Raw genomic sequence first — 24,656 nt, 5'->3', positions numbered from 1 at the left:
GAATGGTTACGGGCATGCATCAGCTAAGACCTGTTATTGCTCTTCCAGAGGACCTGGGTTCCGTTCTCAGCACCCACATCAGGGAGCTCCAACCACCTGTAACCCTGCTTCCAGGGATCTGACACCCTCTTCTGGCCTTCATGGGCATGCAATACATAGCGTGTATACACACACACACACACACACACACACACACACACACACACACACTAGACATTTTCTCCTATAACTTTGCATGGATAAGTTTTTTTACACTGGAATTCCCAGTGTGTCTACTTTAAATACATAATTGGTTTGAGCTGGAAACGTTCTTGGCAGTGTCTGGCTTTGAATGCTCAGTCTCAGGCTGCGGCACTGTTTTGGACAGTGTGGAACCTTTAGGAGCTGGGTCCTGACTGGCCAGTGGATCACAAAGGGTCTTTGCAGACCATCCTAGCTCATGGCTTTAGGCTAGTTCTCTGCTTCCTGGCCTGTGCCGTGGGGGAGAGCCCCCATTTCCCATTCCGCTTGCCCGCTGATGGGGTCACTTCTGTGATTCTGTCCCTACTCTGGCAAACTGAAATCCCCCACAGCTGTGTGCTCCCTTACGTTGGCTTAATCCCTGCCACGTGAAAAGCAGCTGACACAGAAGACTGGTACTAGGCATGGTGGTGCACTCTTTTAGGTCCATCACTTGAGAGGTACTAGGTTGCAAACCTGGGCCAAATGGCTGAGGTCCCTTTTAAGACATCAAATCCAACATTAACCACCAGGCTCTCCCATCATCCCTCAGTCCCTATCTGTTACAGGGCCCTCCTGCCTGGCATACTCTGCCCTCTACCCTAAACTTTTCCAGCCCAGAGGCTGGGCTGCCTTTCCCCCAGCTGCCCTTCCCTATGCAATCCAGCCATTTTGGTTACCGGGCTCTTTCGTATACTCTTTTTGGCTTCCTGCCCCTGGTTCTCCTCTTTCCCTCTCCCGCTCTCCTCACATGGCTCTGGGTCATGTCCACTCTGGATCCACCCAGATGGCCCTATCTCTGGCTGTGTTCTCACACACATCTGTAGAAAACTTCTCCTCGATCGTGCCTTGGAGTACTCATGTCCTTTACTTTTTATTTTTATTTTTTATTTTTCATTCAGGAGGCAGAGGCAAGTGGATCCCTGTGAGCTCAGCGCAATCCTGGTCTACATAGTGAGTTCCAGGATGACCAGAGTTACGTAATAAGATCCCGCCTCAAGGAAATCCAACATGGGCCGGAGAGATGGGGCAGGTCATCTACCATTTCGGAGGACCCAGGTCTGGTTCCCAGCACCAACATGGTAGCACACAGCCATAAATAACTCCAATCCCAGCCAGGCATGGTGGCACATGCCTTTAATCCCAGCCCTCGGGAGGCAGAGGCAGGTGGATCTCTTGTGAGTTCAAAGCCAGCCTGATCTACAAAGCAAGTCCAGGACAGCCAGAGTTACACAGAGAAAACCCTGTCTTGCAAAACAAAACAAATAACTCCAATCCCAGAGATCCAATGCCCTCCGCTGACCTCTGTGGGCAACAGACATGCACATGGTATGTGCGCACACACACACATGCAGGCAAAATACTCATACACGTAAAATGAAATAAATGCATCTAAAAACTTTTTACGAAAAGTAAAGGAAAACAAAATAACAAAAGCCCTAGGAAATCAGCACTGAGGGTGCCCTTAGGGTTTGGGGGCTTTGCTCATAAAAATGCTGTATAGGAGCTTGGAGCTGCAGGCCACAGAAGCCCATCCATGTGCAGAGCATGATGGGCCATTCTGGTGACAGGCATGCAGACAATAGACAGAGTTCAGCCGGAAACAGGAGTCTGTCAGGAATTCCGCCATCACCCTTAGTGTTACGCTTTGGCAAAACAAGGACTAATTACTTTTTTAGAATTTGGTTGTGACCTTCCCATATCCTAAAAACTGAAGTGAAGCCAAGTTAAAAAGAAACGGACCCTCTTTCCTTTCTGCTGCGACCATGCCATCCAGACTGAGGAAGACTGTAACATTCCAGGGGCCATGTAGGCCACGGTCATGGCCGCATGGGTAGACATTGTAAGCACCCCCAGGAGGCCTCGGGAATGCTGGAGGCTAGGGCTGGCAGAAGAGCTTGGCGTTGTCCACATGGCTCTAGCTTTGTGGGGCATGCAGTGGCAGGATCAGAGAGGCTTGCATCACACATAGCTCCAGAGGAAATAGGCGAAGTGTAGCAAGGTTACATTTCCCTCAGGCAGCCCCGTCAGGGCTGTGCAAAAAGCTGTGCCTGGAAAGCCTAAGCTGTGACAGAGACGCCAGGAGGCTGGAGACGCCAAGAGCATGAGAGATCCACCAAGGAAAACCACAGGCACCAATAGAGCTGGCCTAAGGTCGCATAGGCTGCAAATGTGAGCGCTATAGGAACGGGGGCTCCAAGCTTATTAGAGATGATTCCGGCATGCCCAGTGTGTTTCTTCTGCTGGGCTTGGGTCCAGATTTTCCTTTCTGGGTCCCCACTCATCCCTTTGGAATGGACTCTTCTCTGTGTCATTGAATACAGAAAAGGCATAACTTATATTTTTAGTTCAGTGTGGCTCTCAGCTAAGAGTTTGTCGTAAGTTTCCCAAAAGACTTTGGATCTTTGAACAGTGTTGGGACTGCTGAGATTACCAACAGGGTTGAGACAGGTTAAAATTGGATGGAGTTTATTTTGCATTCTGAGACCACCTTGAGGGCGCAGAAGCAGAATATTATGCCTTGAGAGTGGGATGTCCCTCCCAGATCCACATATCAGATACTGGTCCCCAGCCTGTGCTACTGTCTTGAAGGTTGCGGAGCCTGGAGGAGGTAACGCCTGGGCTGGCCAGAGCAGGCCACTCCGGGCAGACCTCTGAAACCTGCACCGACTTCCGGTTCTGGCCTGCCTTTTCCACACCCTAGGTGCATGATGACATTAGGGCTCACCCTCAGCGTTGTACACTTGGTGGGTGCGACCGTGGTGTGAACAAGCCAGTGCGTGCCTTTCTACTACAAACTTGGCCACACCTTGCCCACCATAGAACTCCATGCTGGCCCCAAAGCAACCTCCCCTCACCTAAGAGGGTCTTGGTGTTTTGTCAGGTACATAGAATGTGGCTATGTATCAGCTGCCTTAACCATTCGTTCCTAGCTTACTATTGTGCGAAGCAGATTGGTAATGCGTTAGGCGCAAACAATGAGCCCATTTTGCATTAACTCTATATTTTACTTACAGGTGTGAAATAGTTTGGTGGGAATCTTTCAACTGCAGAACGAAATACAAAGCTCCTATATGAGAAGAAAGAAAGAAAGAAAAGAAAAAAAATGGTTTCCCAAACTGTTTGTTTGTTTGCTTGCTTGCTTGATTTGTTTTGTTTTTTGAGACAGGTTTTTTTCCCCCCTGGCTGTCTTGGACTCACTTTGTAGACCAGGCTAGCCTCAAACTCACAGAGATCCTCCTGCCTCTGCCTCCTGAGTGCTGGGATTAAAGGCATGCGCCACCACGCCCAGCCCTAAATCTGGTTGGTTTGGTTGTTTTTTTAAGTGAAGATCTTTGTTAATTTATTTTTTACCTCTCATTAAATACTTTAAAACACTAATCTGGACATGAGGCTCATGACGAGGTTTAAAAGCCACCAGTATCAGTACATAGCTACATAGGTAAAGATCAGGGCTCATTAGGCTTACAGTTACCCAGAAGCCAACCGCCTTATAGTTACCTGGAAGTACCCTTGGGGACTGGTGCAGGAAGTAACTCATACTGTCCCGGGCAAAGCTGGAGTGACTGCACAGAAGAAACAGACACAAAGGTAGTTAATTAACACAGCCCTTCATTCAGAACCCTTGATCTTAGAGTCACACATTTCCTCCCCGCATTCCCTACTACCAGGAAAAGCTGAGCTTTAATAGTCAACATGTGTTCACTTTTCATATATATGCACAGTGTTTGTTTGTTTGTTTGTTTGTTTGTTTGAGACAGGGTCTCACTGTGCAGCTTTGGCCATCTTGGGACTCTCTATATAGACCAGGCTGGCCTTGAACTCACAACAATCCACTTGCCTCTGCTCCCCAACCACAGCCAGTACTGGGATTAAAGGCATGCACCTCGCCGGGCGTGGTGGCGCACACCTTTAATCCCAGCAGTTGGGAGGCAGAGGCAGGCAGATCGCTGTGAGTTCGAGGTCAGCCTGGTCTACAAAGCGAATCCAGGACAGCCAAGGCTAACACAGAGAGACCCTGTCTCGGGGGCGGGGGGGAAGGCATGCACCTCTATGCCTGGCCTTTGTTTATAGAAGGTACAACGGCGTCCCATAACTACCCTGCCCTTGCGTATATGCAGGAGTCCCCGCCAGAGCAGCATACATGTGTAGGTTGCTGAACTTACATCCACATCGTTTGCACTTAAGGTGCATAGTGGCACTAGGGTTCACCCTTGTCTGTGAAGAGTCAGTGAATTTGAACAAATGTACAATGGCATACACACACACACACACACACACACTCATGCACACACAGAGAGACATACACACTTATACATGCATACATGCATGCACACCCACACACTCACACATATACACACCCACACACACACATACACACACATACACACAACCCACACACTCATGCATATACACACCCACACACTCACACACACACCTACACATACACACACCTACACACTCACACATACACACACCCATACACTCACACATTATAGATGATGCCGAGAATTGAGCCTGCCTTAAAACCCTCTGTGCTCTGCCTGTTCACTACTCCTTTTCTCCTTGTTTCTGGCAGCCACCGTTTTGACTACCTCCATGGTTTTGCCTCCTGACCACGCCCCCCTATGACATATTTATAGAGACAGAGTAGGGTAGCCCTTACACTCTTGTCAAGATTTGTCTCTAGGATGCAAGCTGTCTTCATTGAGGTAAGTGACCACAGATACAAGAGCTGCCGCCCTCCCCCACACTTCCTGCAATACTTGGCATAGGCGATTTGTCTGAACCTGACCGATATATGGACCTTCCTGAGGTGACAGCTGTGGCTACTTCCACCGTCTTTTGTGAGCCAGACACAGACAGACTCAAAACAACACACAGGTCTGGACTGTCATGAGGAGGACAAGATCAGCAGCAGCCTGGCTGGTGAGGAACGGACAAGCTGTGTGACAGACCCTGGGGGCCTGCTGTACCCCAGCCCTGTGCTGTGCCAGCTCGCCTTCTTGGCTATAAAGCTTTGCTCCTTGTGTCCTCAAGAACCAGCTGGCCGGCCCCATGCGCGTATCCATCACGCTTAAGCACAGGCCCCAGAAAAGCCTCATGGAATAGTATCCTGGGCTTCTCCCTGATTAAGCAAAAGAACCAGAGGTTGAGATAATAGCGCTAAGAACAAGTGAATTAAGAACTGAAACCTTCAGAGGATGGGTGTAGCTCAGGTGGCAGGGTGGCAGGGTTTTGGTCCAGCATGTACGAGGCCCTGGGTTTGAATCCCCGCACTGCACAAATCAAAGGAGGTTACACATGCCTGTAATTCCACCACTCAGGAGCAGAGGCAGGAGAATCACAATTTAAAGGTCAGTCTCATCTACATAGCAAATTTGAGTCCAATGTGGGCTGAACATGACCATCTTAAAATAATAATTAATAGGGGCTGGAGAGGTGGCTCAGTGGTTAAGAGTACTGACTGCTCTTCAAAGGACCCGGGTTCAATTCCCAGCACCCACCCGACAGCTCACAACTGTCTGTAACTCCAAGATCTGACACCTTCACACAGACATACATGCAGGCAAAACACCATTGGACATAAAAAAAATAATAACTGGTGACATTCAGAGCTGACCACACCAATGAAACCATTATTAGACTGGTATAGCATGTGGTCTTTTCAGATCAGCTTCTAATACCTAATGCATAGTTAGGGTTCCTGTGTGTCTTCATACGGGAGCTGAATGATATTCTATTGTCTGGATGTACTGCGTGCGTGCATGCGTGCGTGCGTGCGTGCGTGCGTGCGTGCATGTGTGTATTGTGTGTGTTTGTTTTCTGAGGCAGAGTTTCTTTGTGTGTAGTCCTGGCTGTTCTGGAACTTGCTCTGTAGACCAGGCTGGCCTTGAACTCATGGAAATCCAGCTGCCTCTGCCTCCTGAGAACTGGGATTAAAGGTGTGTGCCATCTTGCCCAGCTCTTATAACTGAGTTTAGAAGTGTGTGTATATATATATATATATGTATATATATCTTATGTTTAGGTTTTTTTGCACACGTGTATGTCTGCGCCTCGTGTCCATGTTTGCTGTGTGTAGAGGTAAGAAGAAGGCACCACATCCCTTAGGACTGGAGTTACAGACAGGTGTGAGCCACCATGTAGGTTCTAGGAATTGAACTTGGGTCCAATGGGAGAACAGCCAGTGCTCTTGACCACTGACCCATATCTCTAGCCTCTACGGATAGAAAGGGTAAGTTTTGTTTTGCTTTTCTCATAAATTGGGTTGAACTTTGAAAAATGCCTTTTCTTTTTCTAGTGTTTTATTTTCTCTTTTCCCCTCTAAGTTCTGAGCATCTCAAACTCTTGTTTTCACTTCTTTCTTTTCTTTCTTTTTTTTGACATTTTTAAAGTTATGTTTCCTTTTAACATACACATTTATATTATTACACATGAATAAAATAAACTACATACATCAGGAAGAATCATGAGACAATCAGGAATTATATAAATGTTACATTCATAGTGATTTGGCTATTTGTATTTGGCAAACTTGAAGTAAACCTCTTTCCTATCTTGTTGGGTCTAAATTTCTGACTGAAAATCAATATCTATCATATCTCATCTCTATTAACTTAAAACATCTATCTTGATCTAAAAACATCTTAACCACTAACCAACTAAGCTTAATTGTAAGACTAAACTATCTGGTCTTTAACCCCATCAGAGACTTGAGAAGGAATAAAACTTAAATACATGAGTGAACCAGAAGTGCAGGTTAGCAGCTTCCAAAATGAAAGATGATGACGGAGACAGTTTACTGCCTGAACAGTCACCCAACACTCTATAACGTTGGAGCATCATCTTCGGCCTGCTAGCCCAACATATCCTCCAGACATATTTGTAAGGCAGGAACTATTGAGGACTTGCTTACCCTGTCTTGGCAGAGTTCAGCCGCTGACTCTGCCTGCATCTAAGCTTGCCCATTTTTAGGCAGAATTCTGTCTGTGGCAGAAACAGGACATTTTGCCCAGTGGCTTGTTTGCCACATGAGAAGCCATCTCCATAGGGAGGTTCTTTGATGTTCATCATCTTCTTTGAAGCAGGCTGGGTGTTGCCAGGAATTAACTTGTCTTGTTGTCAAAGAATCTTTAGAATCATAAAAACATCTTTAAATGCCATATCCTGTAGGTCTCTGAGGCTTTTGAAGACCTTTTTGCTCCTTTCTTAATGTAGCACGTTTGGTTTTGTTCCTTGTCTTTGGCTAGTGATTGCCCTAAAATCTGCAAAAGAGGTTCCTGATGAAGCCAGCACACTTTGCAATAACACCACGCCACCTTACAGATGGTACAAGCGCCTGGTGATTGCAAAGGAATCCTGTCGATGTAATGGCTGAAACAGGAGCATCAGGAAGCCAAAGCTAGCCTCCACAATGTAGTAAGAGCTTGTCTGAAAAGGAAAAAAAAGCTGGGTGTGGTGGTGAACACTTTTAATCCCAGCACTCAAGAGGCAGAAATAGGTGGTTCTCTGTGAGTTCGAGGCCAGCCTGGTCTACAGAGTGAGTTCCAGGACAGCCAGAGCTACACAGAGAAACTCTGTCTCAAAAAACAGAAACAAAACCCAAAAAAAAGTTGTCGGGCTACAGAGATGGCTCAGCTGTTAAGAACTGGCTGCTCTTCCAGAAGACCAAGGTTCAATTTCCGGCACCCACATAGTGGCTCACGGCTATCTGTAACTCCAGTTCCAAGGCTTCTGACACCCTCACTCAAACATACATATAGGCAAAACACCAATTCACATGAAATAAAAGTAAAAATTAAAAACAAAACATAAAAACAAACAAAACAGTCTTCCCTTCTGTACCTTGTGGCATTATCAGTCACTGCATTTATAGATAGACACACACATACATACAGTTTTTATATATATTATACATGTATGTGACCATACATTGTTACTATTATTGGGGGAGGGGAATCCTGTATGTTAAATCATTTAAGAATAGAGCCGGGCGTGGTGGCGCACGCCTTTAATCCCAGCACTTAGGAGGCAAGGCAGATGGGTCTCTGTGAGTTTGAGGCTAGCCTGGTCTACAAAGTGAGTTCAGGACAACCAAGGTTACACAAAGAAACCTTGTCTCGAAAAACTAACTAAATAATAAAAAGAATAAAAAACAAATTACCAATAGGAGGCAGGTATAATAGCACGCACAGTTGTAACCCCAGTACTCAGGAGGTTAAATGCACAAGGATCCTGAGTTCAAGGTCAGCCTGGGCTACACACAGCAAGACTCTACCCCAATAAACAAAAAGCTTGTCAAAAGACAAAATTTAAACAAACAATACAATTGAAACTTTTACCTCGATTTTTTAAAACAACTTTAAAAAAAAATGATTGTAGGACGGGTATAGTGGTGCACACCTGTAATCCCAGCACTCGGGAGGCAGAGGCAGATGGATTGGATAGCTGTGAGTTCGAGGCCAGCCTGGTCTACAAAGTGAGTCCAGGACAGCCAAGGCTACACAGAGAAACCCTGTCTTGAAAACAAAACAAAACAAAACAAAAAAAAGGTAGGGAGGATTGTGTGTGTAGGATATTCGTGAATATACGGTGTGTGAGTGTATGAATGTGTGTGTGTGTATCTCTGTGTGTGTGTGTCTGTGTGTGTGCAGACCAGGGGTCAACATCAGCCCTCTTCCTCCATGTCTTTTCATCTTAATTTCTTTTTTTTTTTTAATATTTATTTATTTATTATGTATACAGTGCTCTGGATGCATGTACACCTGCAGGCCAGAAGAGGGCATCAGATCTCATTATAGATGGTTGTGAACCACCATGTGGTTGCTGGGAATTGAACTCAGGACCTCTGGAAGAGCAGACAGTGCTCTTAACCTCTGAGCCATCTCTCCAGCCCCGCCATCTTAATTTCTTGAGCTGGGTTCCCTCCCTGAGCCTAAAGCACAGTGATGGGCTAGGAGGGCTGGCCAGTGAACTGCAAGGGCCCGCCTCTCCCCCCACCCCCACCCCGTCCCGCATCCCCATGCCTGCCTCCCAGAACCGGGTTGCAGATGTGAGGTTTGTCCCCTCACACGGACTCCTGAGCATGATGACTGGGGACCCAAACTCAGGCCCTCTTGCTTGGGGGGAACACACAACGAGTTGATCCCTCTCCCCAGCCCCAACACACTTTCTAGATATTTCCTGTGGGGTCTACAAGTGATAAATTTCCTTAATTTTTTGCTGACCTAAATTTTCACTTCTTCACCCCTTTTAGGAAGGCAGTTTCCCATGGTCCGGAGTTGTGCGGGTTGGTGGTTGTGCCCTCTCCGACCACTTGGTCCAGCCCCTTCTTGGTGTGTGTGTGGGGGTAGGGGGAGGATCTACAGGGCAGCGGGGGAGTTAGCTTGGCTCCTTGGTAGACTTTTTTTTTTTTTTATCTCCGGCTTCTTCCAGAGTTTTGCTTGGTGCCTGATCCTAGCCTGAAAAACATCCATCATCTTTCCCCCCCAGTAGTCCTTCCTTCCCTGGCACTTCCTTCCCCTTGTGCTCATTTTATACACTTTGTAGGGCTTAGACGCTCTGGAGTTTTCAACCTTTGTTCTCTTTACGTCTCAGCTTTGGAGGCTGTTGCTGAACTATCCGCAGACTCAGAGACCCTTCCTGACCGTTGTCGCTGTAAATCCATGGAAGGCATTCACCATTGACTTTACATTTTTCCTTTCTTTTTAAAAAAATATTTTATTTAATGTGTGTCTGTGTGAGAAAGAGAGTGTGTGTGGTGTGAGTGTGTGTGTGTGTGTGGTGTGCACATACTACGGCATGTGTGTAGAAGTCAGAGGACAACTTTCAGGAACCAATTACCTTTCCAGTCATGGAACCCAGGGGCCCAACTCAGGCTGTCAAGTCTTTTTTTTTTTTTTTTTTTTTTTTTTTTTTTTTTTGGTTTTTCGAGACAGGGTTTCTCTGTGTAGCCTTGGCCATCCTGGACTCACTTTGTAGACCAGGCTGGTCTTGAACTCACAGCGATCCGCCTGCCTCTGCCTCCCGAGTGCTGGGATTAAAGGCGTGCGCCACCACGCCCGGCTAGGCTGTCAAGTCTTAAGCGCTGATGACTGGACCTCCCCGCTGCTGCCACCACCAGGTACCATCGGGTTCCAGCCTGGCTGCCTCCTGGGGCAACATCACCAAATTAATTTCCTTTTCCAACACCAAGCATCCAACTGGCAATACAAATGCTCATCAAGACAGAAGCTTCAGGCAGTTTTCAACTTCATTTGTTTAATTGTGATTGTCACAGACATATTCCCAAGCAGGGAAGTAAACTGGAGAATCTAAGGAATGAAAGAGCACCGGAGTGGAAGACTGGTGTTGGTTGGACTTTTTTATTTTGCTTTGGTTTTTGTTTTTTGAAACAGGGTTTCTCTGTTAAACAGTTCTATCCTGGACTTGCTTTGTAGACCAGGCTGGCCTCGAACTCACAGCGATCTGCCTGCCTCTGCCTCCCGAGTGCTGGGAATTAAAGTCATGCGCCACCACCGCGCATCGTGTTTTGTGTTTTGTTTTTGTTTTTGTTTTCTAGTTCTTTACAAATGAGCACATTGAGAAAGTGCACAGCTCACACACTGGGAAATAGCTCCAGCACCTCAGGGGGAGCCTCTTTGCCCCCCTCCCACTTTAGACCTACTCCCCAAATGTGAGTCACCACTAATGATTATGCACTTCTCAAGGGAAAAGGGGGAGCCAGCCTCACATAAGTGCACATTTCTTTTCCTGGGCACAAACGGATTAGGCTGTAAAATTCATTTACATTTCCTTTCTTCACCTAATAATAACCCCGGGTGCCCTCACATCAACGCCTCATTGTTTTTAATGGGGTGCCTAACAATCTGCTGCCGCGTGGATGCCTGAGGATCTAGTAGTTATATCAATCCTCTAATTAAATGAAATGCAAACAACGCTCCAGTGTTATATGAGACTGGAGACCTTCTGGAAGTGAGCACGCTCCCCAACAACCTAACTTGGCATTGCCGCAGTTAAGGCTACACTTGTTTTCAATATTTCTAGGTTGCCAAATTGCCTTACAAAAGACTTCCACAACGGTTCTGCATATCAGTAATGACAATGACGTCTCCTTCTTGTCCCCTTCCCACATGCAGCTCTTCATCGTCAGGTGACATTATCGTGCCATCGTTATTCCTTTGTGATGAATTAGGAGTTGAGGCCAAATGTCACTGTGCCTTTCCATGGTATAGCTTGCCATGAGCTGTGAGCTCCCGGCCCCGGCCCACTTGAAAACCAGAACGTCTGTTTCAACTGCATGGTAAGAGAACACAGCAGGTGTGGCCAGTGTTTTCTGGATGCTTGCATCTTTACAGCAGTGGGCCCACCTTTTGATGACAGACTGTGTTCAGGGCTCAGGCACTGGCTGCAGGCTGAACAGTGCCACTAGCTCCCCGCCGTGCCACCCCACCGCCCCCATCCATTCATTGTCTGGTGATGGTGAACCCCTTCTTCCCAATGGGGAGCTGACTTGGGCTGCTCAGATTCCCCTGTCTTCTTTCCTTCCAGCTTCAACACCTGTATTGAAGTCTCGTGTTTCTGTCTGAAATAACAAAAGGAATGTCGCAGCACAGAGCTGCCCTGTCATGGGACAGAGGCATACACTTAGAGCTCTGCCTGTGCCACCCTCAGTCACTGCACTCTGGGACCAGCAGTGGGGCATGGGTGCATGTGAAGACTGTGCCTGAACATCAGATTTGCCTGCAGTGATTAAAGATGATATGTACAGAGTTCAAAATAATATGGGGAAGGTTCTGGAACACCCTGCTTCCTGCTAGTGACAGGTTAGGTTATTCAGATGAATCATCTTCTTTAGGTGACTAAAAAGGGGAGGATCAAATGCTAAGAACAAATAAGAGCATTTAACAGGGGTATGGCCAGCCTGGTCTACAAAGTGAGTCCAGGATGGCCAAGGCTACACAGAGAAACACTATCTCGAAAAACCAAAAAAAAAAAAAACCAAAAAAAAAAAAAAAAAAAAACAGGGGTATGATGGTGCTGAGGAGTAAGAGGGATAAGACTCCAAAGCAGAGGCGTGTTTGCCTGATGATGTCTGCTGGTAACGCTGAGATGTCAGAGCCCCATGATAAGCATCTGGAGGTCAAATCCTAGGCCAGCCAATGACAGGGTAGAGGAGTCTAGAGGAACCCCACCCATACGCATTTAAGACCCCAAAAGGATAGCTCCTGAGTGTCAGCCCTCCCACCTCACCCCACTGCTGAGGGACTGCTGGGGGGGGGGTGGGTAGCCTTGATATCAAGCAGAATCAGGAAGGGACAGAGCCCGGCCCTTGAGGGAGGACAGCCATGGGCTAGCTCCTTGCCTGGACTCTGATCAGTCTCTGCACTACAGGAATGAGCCACTGCCACAGAGGTGGCACTTTCTGAACAGCTCCCCTAATGCTGAAAAGGAAAAAGCAAACCTTCTCTGGAAGGGAACACTCGGCCCAGGCCTTGGGGAATTCACAAAAACACATTTTGAAAAAAAAAATTTTTTTTTTAACGAGCAAGGAGCAACATATAGTCTCTCTCTCTCTCTCTCTCTCATACACACACACACACACACACACACACACACCCTATAAAAAAATCTAATTACTCCACCAAAGAACCATGAGATGTGGAAAAGCAATTCAGTGTAGCTGCAGACTATAGAGCAATACACTTGTGGAAAGGGACAGCTGCAGCAATTCTACAGCCCATAATGAATTTGCTACAGGAGAAATTGAGCAAGTAGTTCCCCAGCCAACGGGCCTGTTAACCTGAGAGAAAGTGATCAGAGGCACACACATCAATTTGCCTTTGCCCAGGGTCAGAAGCCAGAGCAGTGCTGCCCACCAGGGGCATTTGGTGATGTTTAGTGGTGGCTTAGAGGCCAGTGACAGTGTGCACAGCAGCCCCCCCCACCATATGAAGACTAACCTTCTCCAAAACGTCAGGAGTCCCGAGGTTGAGAGACTCCGATTCACCCTTCAAGCCCAAGAGATCAAAAAAGCAGTGGGACTCAAGGGAAAAATCTAGGCAGGAGCCGGGAATTCTGGCATTCACCAGTCAATGGTAGTGTTGACCACATAGAGACTGGCTGAGCTCACCAGGCCGGGGACAGTGCAGATGGGGAGGGTGTGAGGGCCTAGGCAGTCCATGACAAACGGCTTGGGAGAGAGAAGCAGAAGGCTCCTAAGAAGCTTGGCTAGGAAGGCTAAGAGGAAAAGCCAAGGCTGAGGATCGCGAAGCCATATCGGAGGAAGGAGGAGGAGCAACGGGCGGCACGGGGTAGGAGAGAGAGGGTGCAGACGCACTTCACGGTGAAGGACTTGAAGTGAGACAGTCCCTTAAGAGCATGACAACAGCTCCCAGGCAGACAGTTAGATTTAACCAAGGTGTGACTTGCCCAGAGCAAACAAGAGATGATGGCAGTGGACACGGGGGAGGGCATCGTGACTAACGGCAAAATTTAAGTTTTCCATGAAGAGCAAACATGAGAGGGACGAGAGCAGTACAAAAGCAGAAGAATGGGTAGATCAGAGTAGGGTTCGATGTTTATTATTGTATTGTCCTTGGTTAGTGCAATAGTTTGAACAGACCCCCCTGGGCCCCAATCCACCCATCACGATGGTCTTCTTGTAGGTTTCTAGGACCCTCTGGGTACTTCTATTTCCCCCAACTCCTATATTTCTCTTACTTAGAGTCTCAGTAGGATGTCCTCACATCTATCCCAATGATGGCACTCAAAGAAAGAATAAGCAGCCTACCAAGATGAGACTTGATAGCCTATGATCATATAGTGGGGGAGGAGGTCCTCCTGGGTTATAGACCTAGGGGAGGGGAATAGGGTGAAAGCAGGAGGGAGGGAGGAATGGGAGGATACACGTGATGGGATAACAATTTAGTTGTAGTCTGAATAAATTAATAAAATTAAAATAAATAAATAAAAAGTGGAAGTCAGGTTGGATGGGGGAGGAGAGGTGGCTAAGGAGGGCTGGAATTACAAGTCTTGAAAAAAAAAAAATCACCTCGAGGTAGTGGCGCAAGCCTTTGATCTCAGCACTCGGGAGGCAGAGGCAGGCGGATCGCTGGGAGTTCGTGGCCAGCCTGGTCTTCAAAGTGAGTCCAGGACTGCTAGGGCTACACAGAGAAACCCTGTCTCAAAAAACCAGAAAGAAAAAAAAAAAAAAGTGGCTGAGATAGAGAAGAGATAAAGAAGCCAAGTAGGCAGGCCATTGGCAAGTCATCTCTGAAGGCACTGAAATCACGGTAGGGGTGGCAGGGAAGGGCACGGGGGAAAGGAAGCCAAATTCACTGTTATGTCTCAAAACATCAGAAACAAACAAAGGGCCACCAGTCTGGACGGGCCAGGCTGTCTTTAAACCGAGAATGCCATGAGATTTCACTAAATGTCATCGATGTATCCTATGCCTGCTTGGGGCTATTGAACGTGTGAATTGCACAGGCGTGTGAACACACCAAGTTTCTTCCGTTCTCTCCCCTCTGAACATCAGCTTGGACACCTTCGCAAAGCAAAGCTCTCAACTCCCCGGGTTCTGGAGCTTAGTCCTCTGTGGGATGTGGGGAGGAGAGGAGAGGAGACAGGAAAGCAACGGAAGCAGGCTGTTTGCAGAAGAAGGCTTATCCAACCCTCTGGGAAAGCTAAACTCATGGGTCTCTTAATTAAAGTTTTACTTCTACTTGACACTTAGGTGACCTTCTGTGTCGGATTTCCACAGTGGGCCTCCGGCTGGCCCCCAGGGACGGCTGCAGAGCTGAAGAGGAAGCAGATGGGAGGCAACGGCAGAGAAGGAGGTAGGAGCCGGGGTGGCCAGAATGTTCTCATCTGTAGCCTGGTTACCTGACACCAAGCCGGAAAGCCAAGGATAACCCAGTGTTTGTGTTTGTCCAATGAAACAAATGGGGGTGAGGCTTATCCAACGAGGCGTTACCAGTCTGTTCTATTCACGGCTCAGGTCTGCAAAGCACTAGCAAGTGGCTCCATGCAGCTCATGACTGCACGCCCTGCCCGGACGGTTACGTTCACATGGCAGTCACAACTCTCTCCCTTGTTAATTTTTGGTTTTGGGAGACAGGGGGCTTCGTTTGGTTGGTTTTGGTTTGGTTGCGACCCTCCTGTCTCAGCCTCCATCTGGAGTGGCAGGCATGTGCCACTGTACCCAGCTACAACCTCTTGTTATCAACCTGGAGCCATGCCTCTTCAGGACTGAGGGTATGGCTAGCTGCTTTTTCATTTGGGAGAAGTGAAAAAGACTCAAGTTCCGAGTAGCGATTCAAGTCCCTTGAAGAGACCTATTCAGCACATATCCCTTCCACAAGGCCCTGGACGTGCACCCTGTGGAGTCCAGCTACCAAACCTGCCTGCTTGCTCTCACTATGGGCACAGACCACAGGAGAAGGAAAACATGGCTGCATTTATGGTCAAAGCCCTCAGTTAATAGTGCTGCCTTGAGAGCTGGACATTGTGGCGCATGCCTTTAATTCCAGCACTTGGGAGACAGAGGCAGGTGAAAGGTGGATCTCTGTGAATTTGAGGCCAGCCTGGGCTACACAGAGAAACCCTGTCTCAAAAAAACAAACAAACAAACAAAAAAACAAACCAACACACACACACACACACACACACACACACACACACACACACACACCAATGCTGCCTTGCCTATTTGCGTTACACGGTGTCCTGTATGAGTTTACAGCAGTTTTCTTGCAGGTAAAACAGAGGTAACATCTCTTAGCCTGCTTCAGCATAGCTGAGCACTTTTTGTTTGTTTGGTTGGTTGTTTTGTTTTGTTTGTTTTGTTGAGACAAGATTTCTCTGTGTAGCCTTGGCTGTCTTGGACTCACTTTGTAGACCAGGCTGGCCTCGAACTCACAGTGCTCCACCTGCCTCTGCCTCCCGAGTGCTGGGATTACAGGTGTGCCACCATGCCTCGCTAGCTGGGCGCTTTCCATCCAGCTGGCACTAAGCTCTCCCTTGGTGCCCCTCGCTGCAGTCTTTATCTTGGCACCTGCTGTGTTGTGTCTTGTACTGTTCCTGAGGTGTCCTGGGCCAGCAGCACATTCCCTTGGCCGAGCCTCGAGCAGAGCTGTGAGCATGGCAGGGTTCTGTCATCAGTGCCATGAATGAGCTGCTGGGAGCTGAGAGTGGAACTGGACCCCGCCATGACTGCGGACTCATTTGTGTAAGAAAAAATACATACTGTTTTTTGTTTCCCTTGGGACTAGGATCAAGCAAGCCCAGGGCTTTGGGAATGCTCAGCCTGGGCCCCACCCCTGAGATACCCCCTCAGCAAAGAGAGTTTTGAAAGCGACACTTAGACCCTAACAAGGCTGATCAGCAAAAGGCAGCGCTTCCAAAAAGAAGCACCATATTGCCTGCTTCATGAGGCCAGTGTATGGCCCAAGGCCAGGTCTTCAGGGTCCCCGGGTGAGGCGGGTCCTGCCAGGACTTGCCTCTGAGCACTCACAGGAAAGATCTTACTGGGCACTTTTTTTTTTTTAAGCCATACAGCCCTCATCCCATTTCTAGATTTGTTTGCTTTTATGTTACATGTAGGTGTGTGTGTGTGTATGTGTGTGTGTGTGTGTGTGTGTGTGTGTGTGAATACAGATGCCTGAAGACGCCAGAGGCATTGGCTTCCCTGGAGCTGGAGTTAGGGTTGTGTGTGGGTGCAAGGAATCGAACTTGGGTCCTTTGGAAGAACAGCAGGCGTTCCGACTACCTGGCCATCTTCTCTCTTGTTTGGGAAATGAGCTATCCTGGGGGTTTCCTTAGGGGCTGGGAAATCACTCTGTGCCTACAGCGCCTTTTCCCCTGGAGCAGTCACGGCGACACGTCTCACAAAACAGTGTCTGAGAGTAGCATAGCAGCTTACCTCATCTTTGTCAACCAGTGTGCTGGGGTTTGGTCGAGGCTGGTCTTTGAATGAGTACGAGGCCATTTGCTTCTTCAACAGCTCCAGGAAGTCGGGAGGCTTGTACTGCGGGAGGTCAGTGGGCACGGGGTCGTTTCTCTGTACAAGCGGTATCTTTTTCCTCCCTTCATTTTTAAAATTGTAGGTTGCTTTCACTGGATTTAATAGCGCTTCTTCAATAAAAGTCTTTAAGTGATACGTGCCAGGAGTTGGAGTAGTCTGTGGGAGATTAACATCAGTTGTGAGACCACTGTGTGGACCTGTGACTTCCCCTAAAGCACCATCCTTGAAGGGTCATTTCTATGTGGCATTTCTTTGTCTCTAAATTTAAGGAAAAAAAAAAATGTTATCGGTGTTAGCAAACACTTTTAATTTATTTTATTTTATGTGAGTCGGTGCTCTGTTTTGTTTGTTTTGTTTTTGAGACAGGAGCTCGCTCTGGGGCCCTGGCTGGCCTTGAATTCATAGAAATCCGCCTGCCTGTGCCTTCCAAGTGCTAGATTAAAGGTGCGCATCAGTGTTTTGCTGGCTTGTATGTCTGTGCACCACATGCCTGCCTGGTGCCCACAGAGGTCAGAATAGGACGTTGGATCCCCTGGAAGTGAAGTTATGGACGATTGTGAGCCACCATGTAGATGCTCCTAAGTGCTGAGCCATCTCTCTCTCCAGCCACTCTGTCTCTTCGTAGAAGAATATTTCAGCAGCATCATGATAGCTTCCTTTCTGGAGCAACTGTTGGGCATTGCCCAAGAGAAACAGCTGAAAGCTACCTGTAAGCTTTATTACAGGTGGCACTGAATCTCAGAACTCTGAGTCCAAGGCTAGCCTGGTCTACATAATGAGTTCCAGACCAGCCAAGGCTATATAGTGAAACCCTAAGGGGGGTTAAAAAAGCTAGGTAGTGGTGGCACACGCCTTTAATCCCAGCACTCGGGAGGCAGTGGCAGGCAGATTGCTGTGAGTTCGAGACTAGCCTGGTCTAGAGTGACTTCAGGACAGCCAAGGCTACACAGAGAAACCCTGTCTTGAAAAACCAAAAAAAAAAAAAAAAAAAAGAAAAGAAAAAGAAGAAAAAAAAAAGCCACCTTTTGTATATTGATTTTGTGTATGTGGAACGAGGGCTGGCATGTACCGTGGTGTGCATGCAGAGGTCAGAGGACACAAAGTCAGCTTTCTTCTCCCACTGCACAGGACCTGGGGATTGAGCTCAGCTCCTCAGCCTCTGTGGCAGGCATCTTTATTAACAGAACATTCTCACTAGCCCAAAAGTTAGCTTGCTGAGGCCAGTGAGTACAGAGCCCAGTTTCTTGGCCAGCTAAAGGCCCCCCTGTTGTCTGGCAGATGTTTTTAGTGAGCTCGAAAGTGAGGTAAACTATAATGCCAGCCTCAGGATGAGCTGATCTGCTAAGGCCAAGGACAGGCTTAGTACCTCATGACCACAGTGTGGGGATGCTACGTCAGGAGCTTTAGGCCTTGCTGTTCTGTGGCTATCTTTCCAGTGAGCACTCGCCCCATTTCTTCTCTTAAAATTAGTTTGACTGGAATTTGCTTCTTTTTAAAAGTGGTTTGATAGAAAAAAAATTTCCTGCAGTACAAAAATTGTCCATTAAGAGTGTGAACTGGAGCCGGGCGTGGTGGCGCACGCCTTTAATCCCAGCACTCGGGAGGCAGAGGCAGGCGGATCGCTGTGAGTTCGAGGCCAGCCTGGTCTACAAAGTGAGTCCATGATGGCCAAGGCTACACAGAGAAACCCTGTCTCGAAAAACCAAAAAAAAAAAAAAAAAAAAAGAGTGTGAACTGGCCATTCTTTCATTTGCTTATTTTTATGTACTTTATAAACCAACCTTCTGTGCTGGCTAGTCTTAAGTCAACTCGAGTCACCTGAAAGGAGGGAACCTCAAGTGACAAAATAAGATCCACCTGGAGGGCATTTTCCTAATTCGTGATTGATGGGGTAGGGCCCAGCCCAGTGTGGGCAGTGCCATCCCTGAGCATGTGGTCCTGGGTTCTATAAGAAAGCAGGCTGAGCAGATCATGAGGAGCAAGCCAGTTAGCAGCACCCCTCCATGGCCTCTGCGTCAGCTCCTGCCTCCAGGATCCTGCCCTGACTTTCCCACAGTGATGCACTGTTACCTGGGAATGTCACCTGAAATAAACCCTTTCCTCTCCAAGGTGCTTTGGACATGATATTCCATCAGAGCAATAGTGACCCCCGGCGAGGGCACCATGTTACTAAGCTGGCTTCTCTGCCATATGTGATAAAAATCTAAAGCCAAATCCCCTCTCCACGGTGGCTGTGACCCCAAGCATCCATCGTCATAGGTTAGCCTTAGCTAGACTCTGCAAAGTGCCCGGATGCCCAGAGCTGCTCCACTTTGTAAACTCTTAGCACCCTCCACACAAGAGCCGAGTTCTCCCTCATATGGTAGTTCAGAAATTACAGGCGGAAACATAGCCCGGGCAGAGGAGCCGAACACACACAATGCTTTCTCACAGTTAACGGGGACAAGCGAACGGAAGCAGGAAGGATACGCACCGTTAATGCTACCCTCCACCATCCTTCTCTATCAAGAGCTGAACTCTTCCGGGCTTGTTTCTATGAGCAAACACACATCTGCTTATTTGTTTAGAAGGTGATCTCTTGAAATTAAATAGGACATATACAATATTTACTTGACAAAACCAAATCGCCTGTACCTAAGCCAATTAGCTATCATTATTAAAATGAAAGCCCATGTAATAACACGTTTTGCCCACACTATTTCCTTAAATTGTTAAGATAAGGAAGCAGCTTTAGGTATCTAAATCCCTTTGGTGAAATTGAAATAAATATCCCTGTCTCACAGAGATGTTATAAGAACACCAAATAAAACAACATTTGATGGTAGGTAGGCCACAGCTTCTTTGCCCAGTGGCTAAATGCACTGAGCTCAAGCAACCTTTATGAATTACGCTTCTTCAGAAATAGGAAAATAAACACTAGCTGGGTGTGGAGGTGCAGTGGTGCACACCTACAATCAGGGAGTCAGAGGCAGGGGATCTCTCTGAGTTCTAGGCCAGCCTGGTCTACATAGTGAGCTCCGGGCCAGCCAGGGGGTCCTGGTCTGGAGAGAGGGGACAGGAGAGGAACACACATGCACAGCCACATGTATCAAGTCACTGTGCTTGACAAATGGCAGGTTTTCTTTTTAGCATCTCATCTGCCGAGTTAAGAAAGAGCTTTTGGGTGCACCTCCGTCTCCACTGGGCTCCCTGTCTCTGCAGCGAGCAATCTGCATGAACTGCATTTGCTTCCGCCCCACTGTCTGAAGAACCAGATGTTTAGGTTTGCCTTTTGTGCTATTATAAATCATTAGAATATAAAACTCTACTTTCCGTTTACAATATAACTTATGAAATAAGAGTATCTCAAGCGAGAAAGGACCAAAAAGAGTAATTGGTAAGAATAGCGGGTATAACTCATTCTGTCTTCTAGCTGAAATCAACTTCGTGAGCTCTGTAGTTCTGCTAGGGAAATATGTACATTTCTCTAAAAGCCAAAAGAATTTCCATAGTTTGATATGCCACGCTCTACATCTGAACCAACCTCTTTCCACCCAATGCATTCTTTTATTAGCTTCCTGGGGATTTTTCAGTTGCTCATTTTGCAGTCAGAATGAAAATGTTCTCAGGCAGGTTAGGACTGATTCCCCCCACCCCCCCTCTCCCTCCAAAGCAGAGAAGGGAGCTGGGTCGGGCTATGGACAGTAGCTGGGCCAGTCCCGAGGGTTGAGCCAGGCAAGAGACTTATAATCGAACCATCTATCATTTTAGATTTCCTTTAAGAGAAGACAAATGATAGGCTAAGGATCCCTCACCCAAATTTATTTTTTAAAATGCTAAGGCAGGAGGGAGGGCAGAGCGCGTCTGGTAGAGTTGTGAACGGGTTCGTTCTTTAAGAGAAGGAAAGGAGAGGGCAGGAAATCCAGTCGCTCTGTTGAAGCAAGCAGTTGTGTGAGGGAAAAAGGAAAAAGAAAAGAAAAGAAAAGAAAAAAAAAGATAGCGGAGGTGAAGGAGGCAGCAGGGAGAAGGGAAATCAAATCATAACCAAATAAAACGAACAAAGAATCAGGTACAGGCCAGAAAAGAACCTCGGCAAAAAGGCAAAGCAACTAACAGGCCTGGAGATAGGAATGTGGTAAAGGCACCGAGGCCTCCCTTGGACCAGGCTGTGGAGCCACAAGGGGCGGGCTAGCCTACCGAGGTCGTGATGAGTAACTCGCCACGACCGGGCTCTTCTCTTGGTACTGCGGAGGAGGAGATGACGATGGCTGGCTCGGCCATTGCGACCTTCTCTCTTCCCTAGGCCAGGGCTGGCAGGCGGTTGCTAGGAGGCGCGGCCACCCGCTGATTCCGAGCCTGCGCGTGTATGAGACCCGTGCAGGGTCCTGCAGGTCGCCTCTAGTGGTGGGGACAGGGGAACGACGCACTGCGGGGTCCCCAAAGAAGCTGCCTCAAGGGTCGCGTGTATAATAAAATAGAGGGCTGTAAAGTTTTGGGGTATGTATAGATGACACAACGGACAGGGTTGCCCACACCTGATGGTACCCACAAGCTCAACCATTATCTCACAAATTACGTGCAACCCCACATCCTAGCAAGGGAAACTGGTAGGCGTATTTAGCTTTAAGAGGGAGCTCTGCCTTAACACCCACCTTCTGGTTGGGGTGGCGGCAATCCTGAACTAGCTAGCCCCGAGCTGTTGAGAGCCGACCACCCATCTCTTCCATAGGCCTATTGCACTCTGGGCCTCTCTTGATTGTAACTTCTCAGCCTAGAAGGATTATTTTTAAAAACGGAGGCCAGGCGTGGTGGCACACGCTTTTGATCCTAGGACTCGGGAGGCAGAGGCAGGGGGATCCCTGTGAGTTCAAGGCCAGCCTGGTCTACAAAGCAAGTCTAGGACAGCGAAGGCTACACAGAGAAACGATGTCTCGAAAAAGTCAGAGGAAAAAAAAAAAAAAAGAAAGAAAGAAAAAAAAAAGGTTTTCAACCTTAATTCCCACGTATGAAGTACCTACTGTGTTCCAAGGACGTCACCTATATTATACCTCAGGTAGCGATGTTGTGAAGCAAGAGTTAATTAGTTCCATCTGAAGAATGAGGCCAGCTTCCTTGGATAGTGACACCATCACACAGAAGCCAGAGAATTCAAATCCAAATCTGACTGCAAAGCTTCACCACCCTCAGGAGTATGAGGTTTCTGTTTCCAATCCCCAACTTTCAAGAGTGGAGTCCACTTTTTCCTAAAACCATCTAAATCTGGGCCTGGAAAAAGGGCACCAGAACAAGTTGGGGGTGGGGATGGGGGATTGGGTCAGGGGAAGGGGGTAGGGGTGGTGGCGCGGGGGGGGGGGGGGGGGCGCACGCCTTTAACCCCAGCACTCAGGAGGCAGAGGCAGATGGATCACTGTGAGTTTGAGGCCAGCCTGGTCTACAAAGCAAGTCCGGGACAGCCAAGGCTAGACAGAGAAACCCTGTCTTGAAAAACAAAACAAAACAAAGTGTTCCACAGCTATAGAGCACTTGCTGCTTCTCCAGAAAACCCAGGCTGGTTCCCAACACCTACACTGTGGCTTGCAAACATCCTAGACTCCAAATCCAGGAGATCCGACACCCTCTGACCCCTGCAGGCACAAGGGACACATACATACATGCAGGCAACACACTCAGACACATATATTGATCTTAAATATTCTCAGGAGCCAGGCGTGGTGACGTACACCTTTGGTCCCAGCAACGGGAGACAGAGGCAGGCAGATCACTGTGAGTTCGAGGTCAGCCTGGTCTACAAAGTGAATCCAGGACAGTCAAGGCTACACAGAAAAACCCGTCTTGAAAAACCAAAAACCAAAACCAATAACAAACAAACAAAAGTTATTGAGGCCAGTGAACTTGAGTTTGATGTCTCTGGAATCCACGTGATACGTGCAGGGAATGGACTCTCAAAAGCTGTCCTGGGGCTGCTTCAATACTGACATACTCTCATACACACACACACATAGGAATACAATTGGAACTTAAAAGCATTTATAAAAGCAGTTTGGTACTTGGTACCAATTTATCTTATGGGGCCTTTCAAAGTTGATGTTCACAGCTGGAGAGTGCTCAGTGGTTAAGAGCGCTGGCTGCCAGGCAAAGGACCTGGGTTCAATTCCCAGCACCCACATGGTGGCTTCTAACTGGAACTTCACTTCTAAGGGATGTGGTGCCCTCATCTGGCCTCCCAGAACACCAGGCATACTCCTAGTATCCAGACTGTGGAGGCTAAGCACTGTATCTTTTTTTCTATATTTTTGAAACAAATACCTTGTGATTTTTGTTAAAATTCATTGATTCCAATCCCAGGACCTAAGAAAAACCTGGCCAGTTTTAAGATTTGCTTTCTTCTGTTATGTGCACACACATGCAAATGATGGTACCTTGGTGGAATCCTGTCTCTCCTTCCACTGACTTGTGGGAATCTAGCTGGCAAGCACTCTTTACCTGATGAGCAGCAGGCCCGCCTCAGCTCCTTGGTTACTGTGCCAGCAACTTGGAGACACTGATTTCATCTTATTCCTCCAAAACACTGGGATTCTTTACAATCTGCAGGCCAGGCCTCCACTTCTCCAAGTGCTAAGGCTACAGACATTCACTACCGCGCTCGGCTTCTCAATATACTATTTTCTACAAGTACCAGAAAGCAATTTAAAATGAATGGAGGTTACATGGTTAAGATGAGAACAAACATGCGGCCTCAAATGTAACAGGGTAATCAGGCTCGCCCTGTGCTTCATTTCACTTTCTTATTTTGGCTGAGCTGTAAAACTGGCTCAGCAGACCAGGGACTGAGGCCCTAGAGACTAAAGAATACGAAGGTACAGACAAGTCCAGAAACCCACACAAGGTCTAAGTGGAAAGGGAACATCCAGATGAAAAAATAGTTTACTTCAAAAATAGCAACACATGGGTCAACGATTTCAAGGACTTCTACCCATATAACAAGTTGAATGTAGCTAAGACGACAACGCTGGGGCCGAGTGCTGGTCTAGCACACAGCAGCCCTAACGCTGTCTCCAGTACCAAATAGCCTGGGCGTGGGCTGGCATCTTAGTGCTTCAGGGCTGGAGACAGAGTGACAACTTCAAGGTGAAGTTCAAAGTGAGAGGCCTGAGATAAACGAAATAGTCTGAAAAGAGGTAAACAAGAAATACCACCACCTCTGTATATAGGACCATGATTTCTTTTTTGCTTAATAATAGGTTTCATGATAGAACCATAAAATATTTGGTGTCCAATAATACCTGCTACCCATCAGAACTCCAAAATGTTTTCTTCCTCAAATTCCTTGGGGAAATACACTACTTCCTAAGGATGATGTTCAACTCTTAAGGCTCAAGTTTATGCCAAATACCTCTTTGAAAGTAACTTTTAGTTGGGCAGTGGTAGC

General features: G+C 47.5%; 1 protein-coding gene across 1 annotated transcript in view; it reads right to left on the bottom strand.

The window, feature by feature from the left end:
• The window catches only part of Stpg4 (sperm-tail PG-rich repeat containing 4), a 48,479-nt gene extending 26,883 nt beyond the window's left edge, over window positions 1-21,596 (bottom strand). The window contains exons 1-5 of the mRNA XM_051153105.1: window positions 21,425-21,596; window positions 19,722-19,781; window positions 17,147-17,404; window positions 3,721-3,785; window positions 3,235-3,289 (exon numbers count right to left, since the gene is read on the bottom strand). Of these exons, the coding sequence (XP_051009062.1) occupies window positions 3,235-3,289; window positions 3,721-3,785; window positions 17,147-17,404; window positions 19,722-19,781; window positions 21,425-21,508 (522 nt within the window). The 5' untranslated portion in view covers window positions 21,509-21,596. The remainder of the gene's footprint in view (window positions 1-3,234; window positions 3,290-3,720; window positions 3,786-17,146; window positions 17,405-19,721; window positions 19,782-21,424) is intronic.
• Between the last annotated feature and the right edge of the window lie 3,060 nt (window positions 21,597-24,656).

The sequence above is a fragment of the Acomys russatus genome, chromosome 1 (genome assembly GCF_903995435.1).
Source record: "Acomys russatus chromosome 1, mAcoRus1.1, whole genome shotgun sequence".
Taxonomy (NCBI): domain Eukaryota; kingdom Metazoa; phylum Chordata; class Mammalia; order Rodentia; family Muridae; genus Acomys; species Acomys russatus.
Note: the sequence above shows the minus strand (reverse complement) of the source record. Positions and strands in the feature narration are given on the sequence as shown.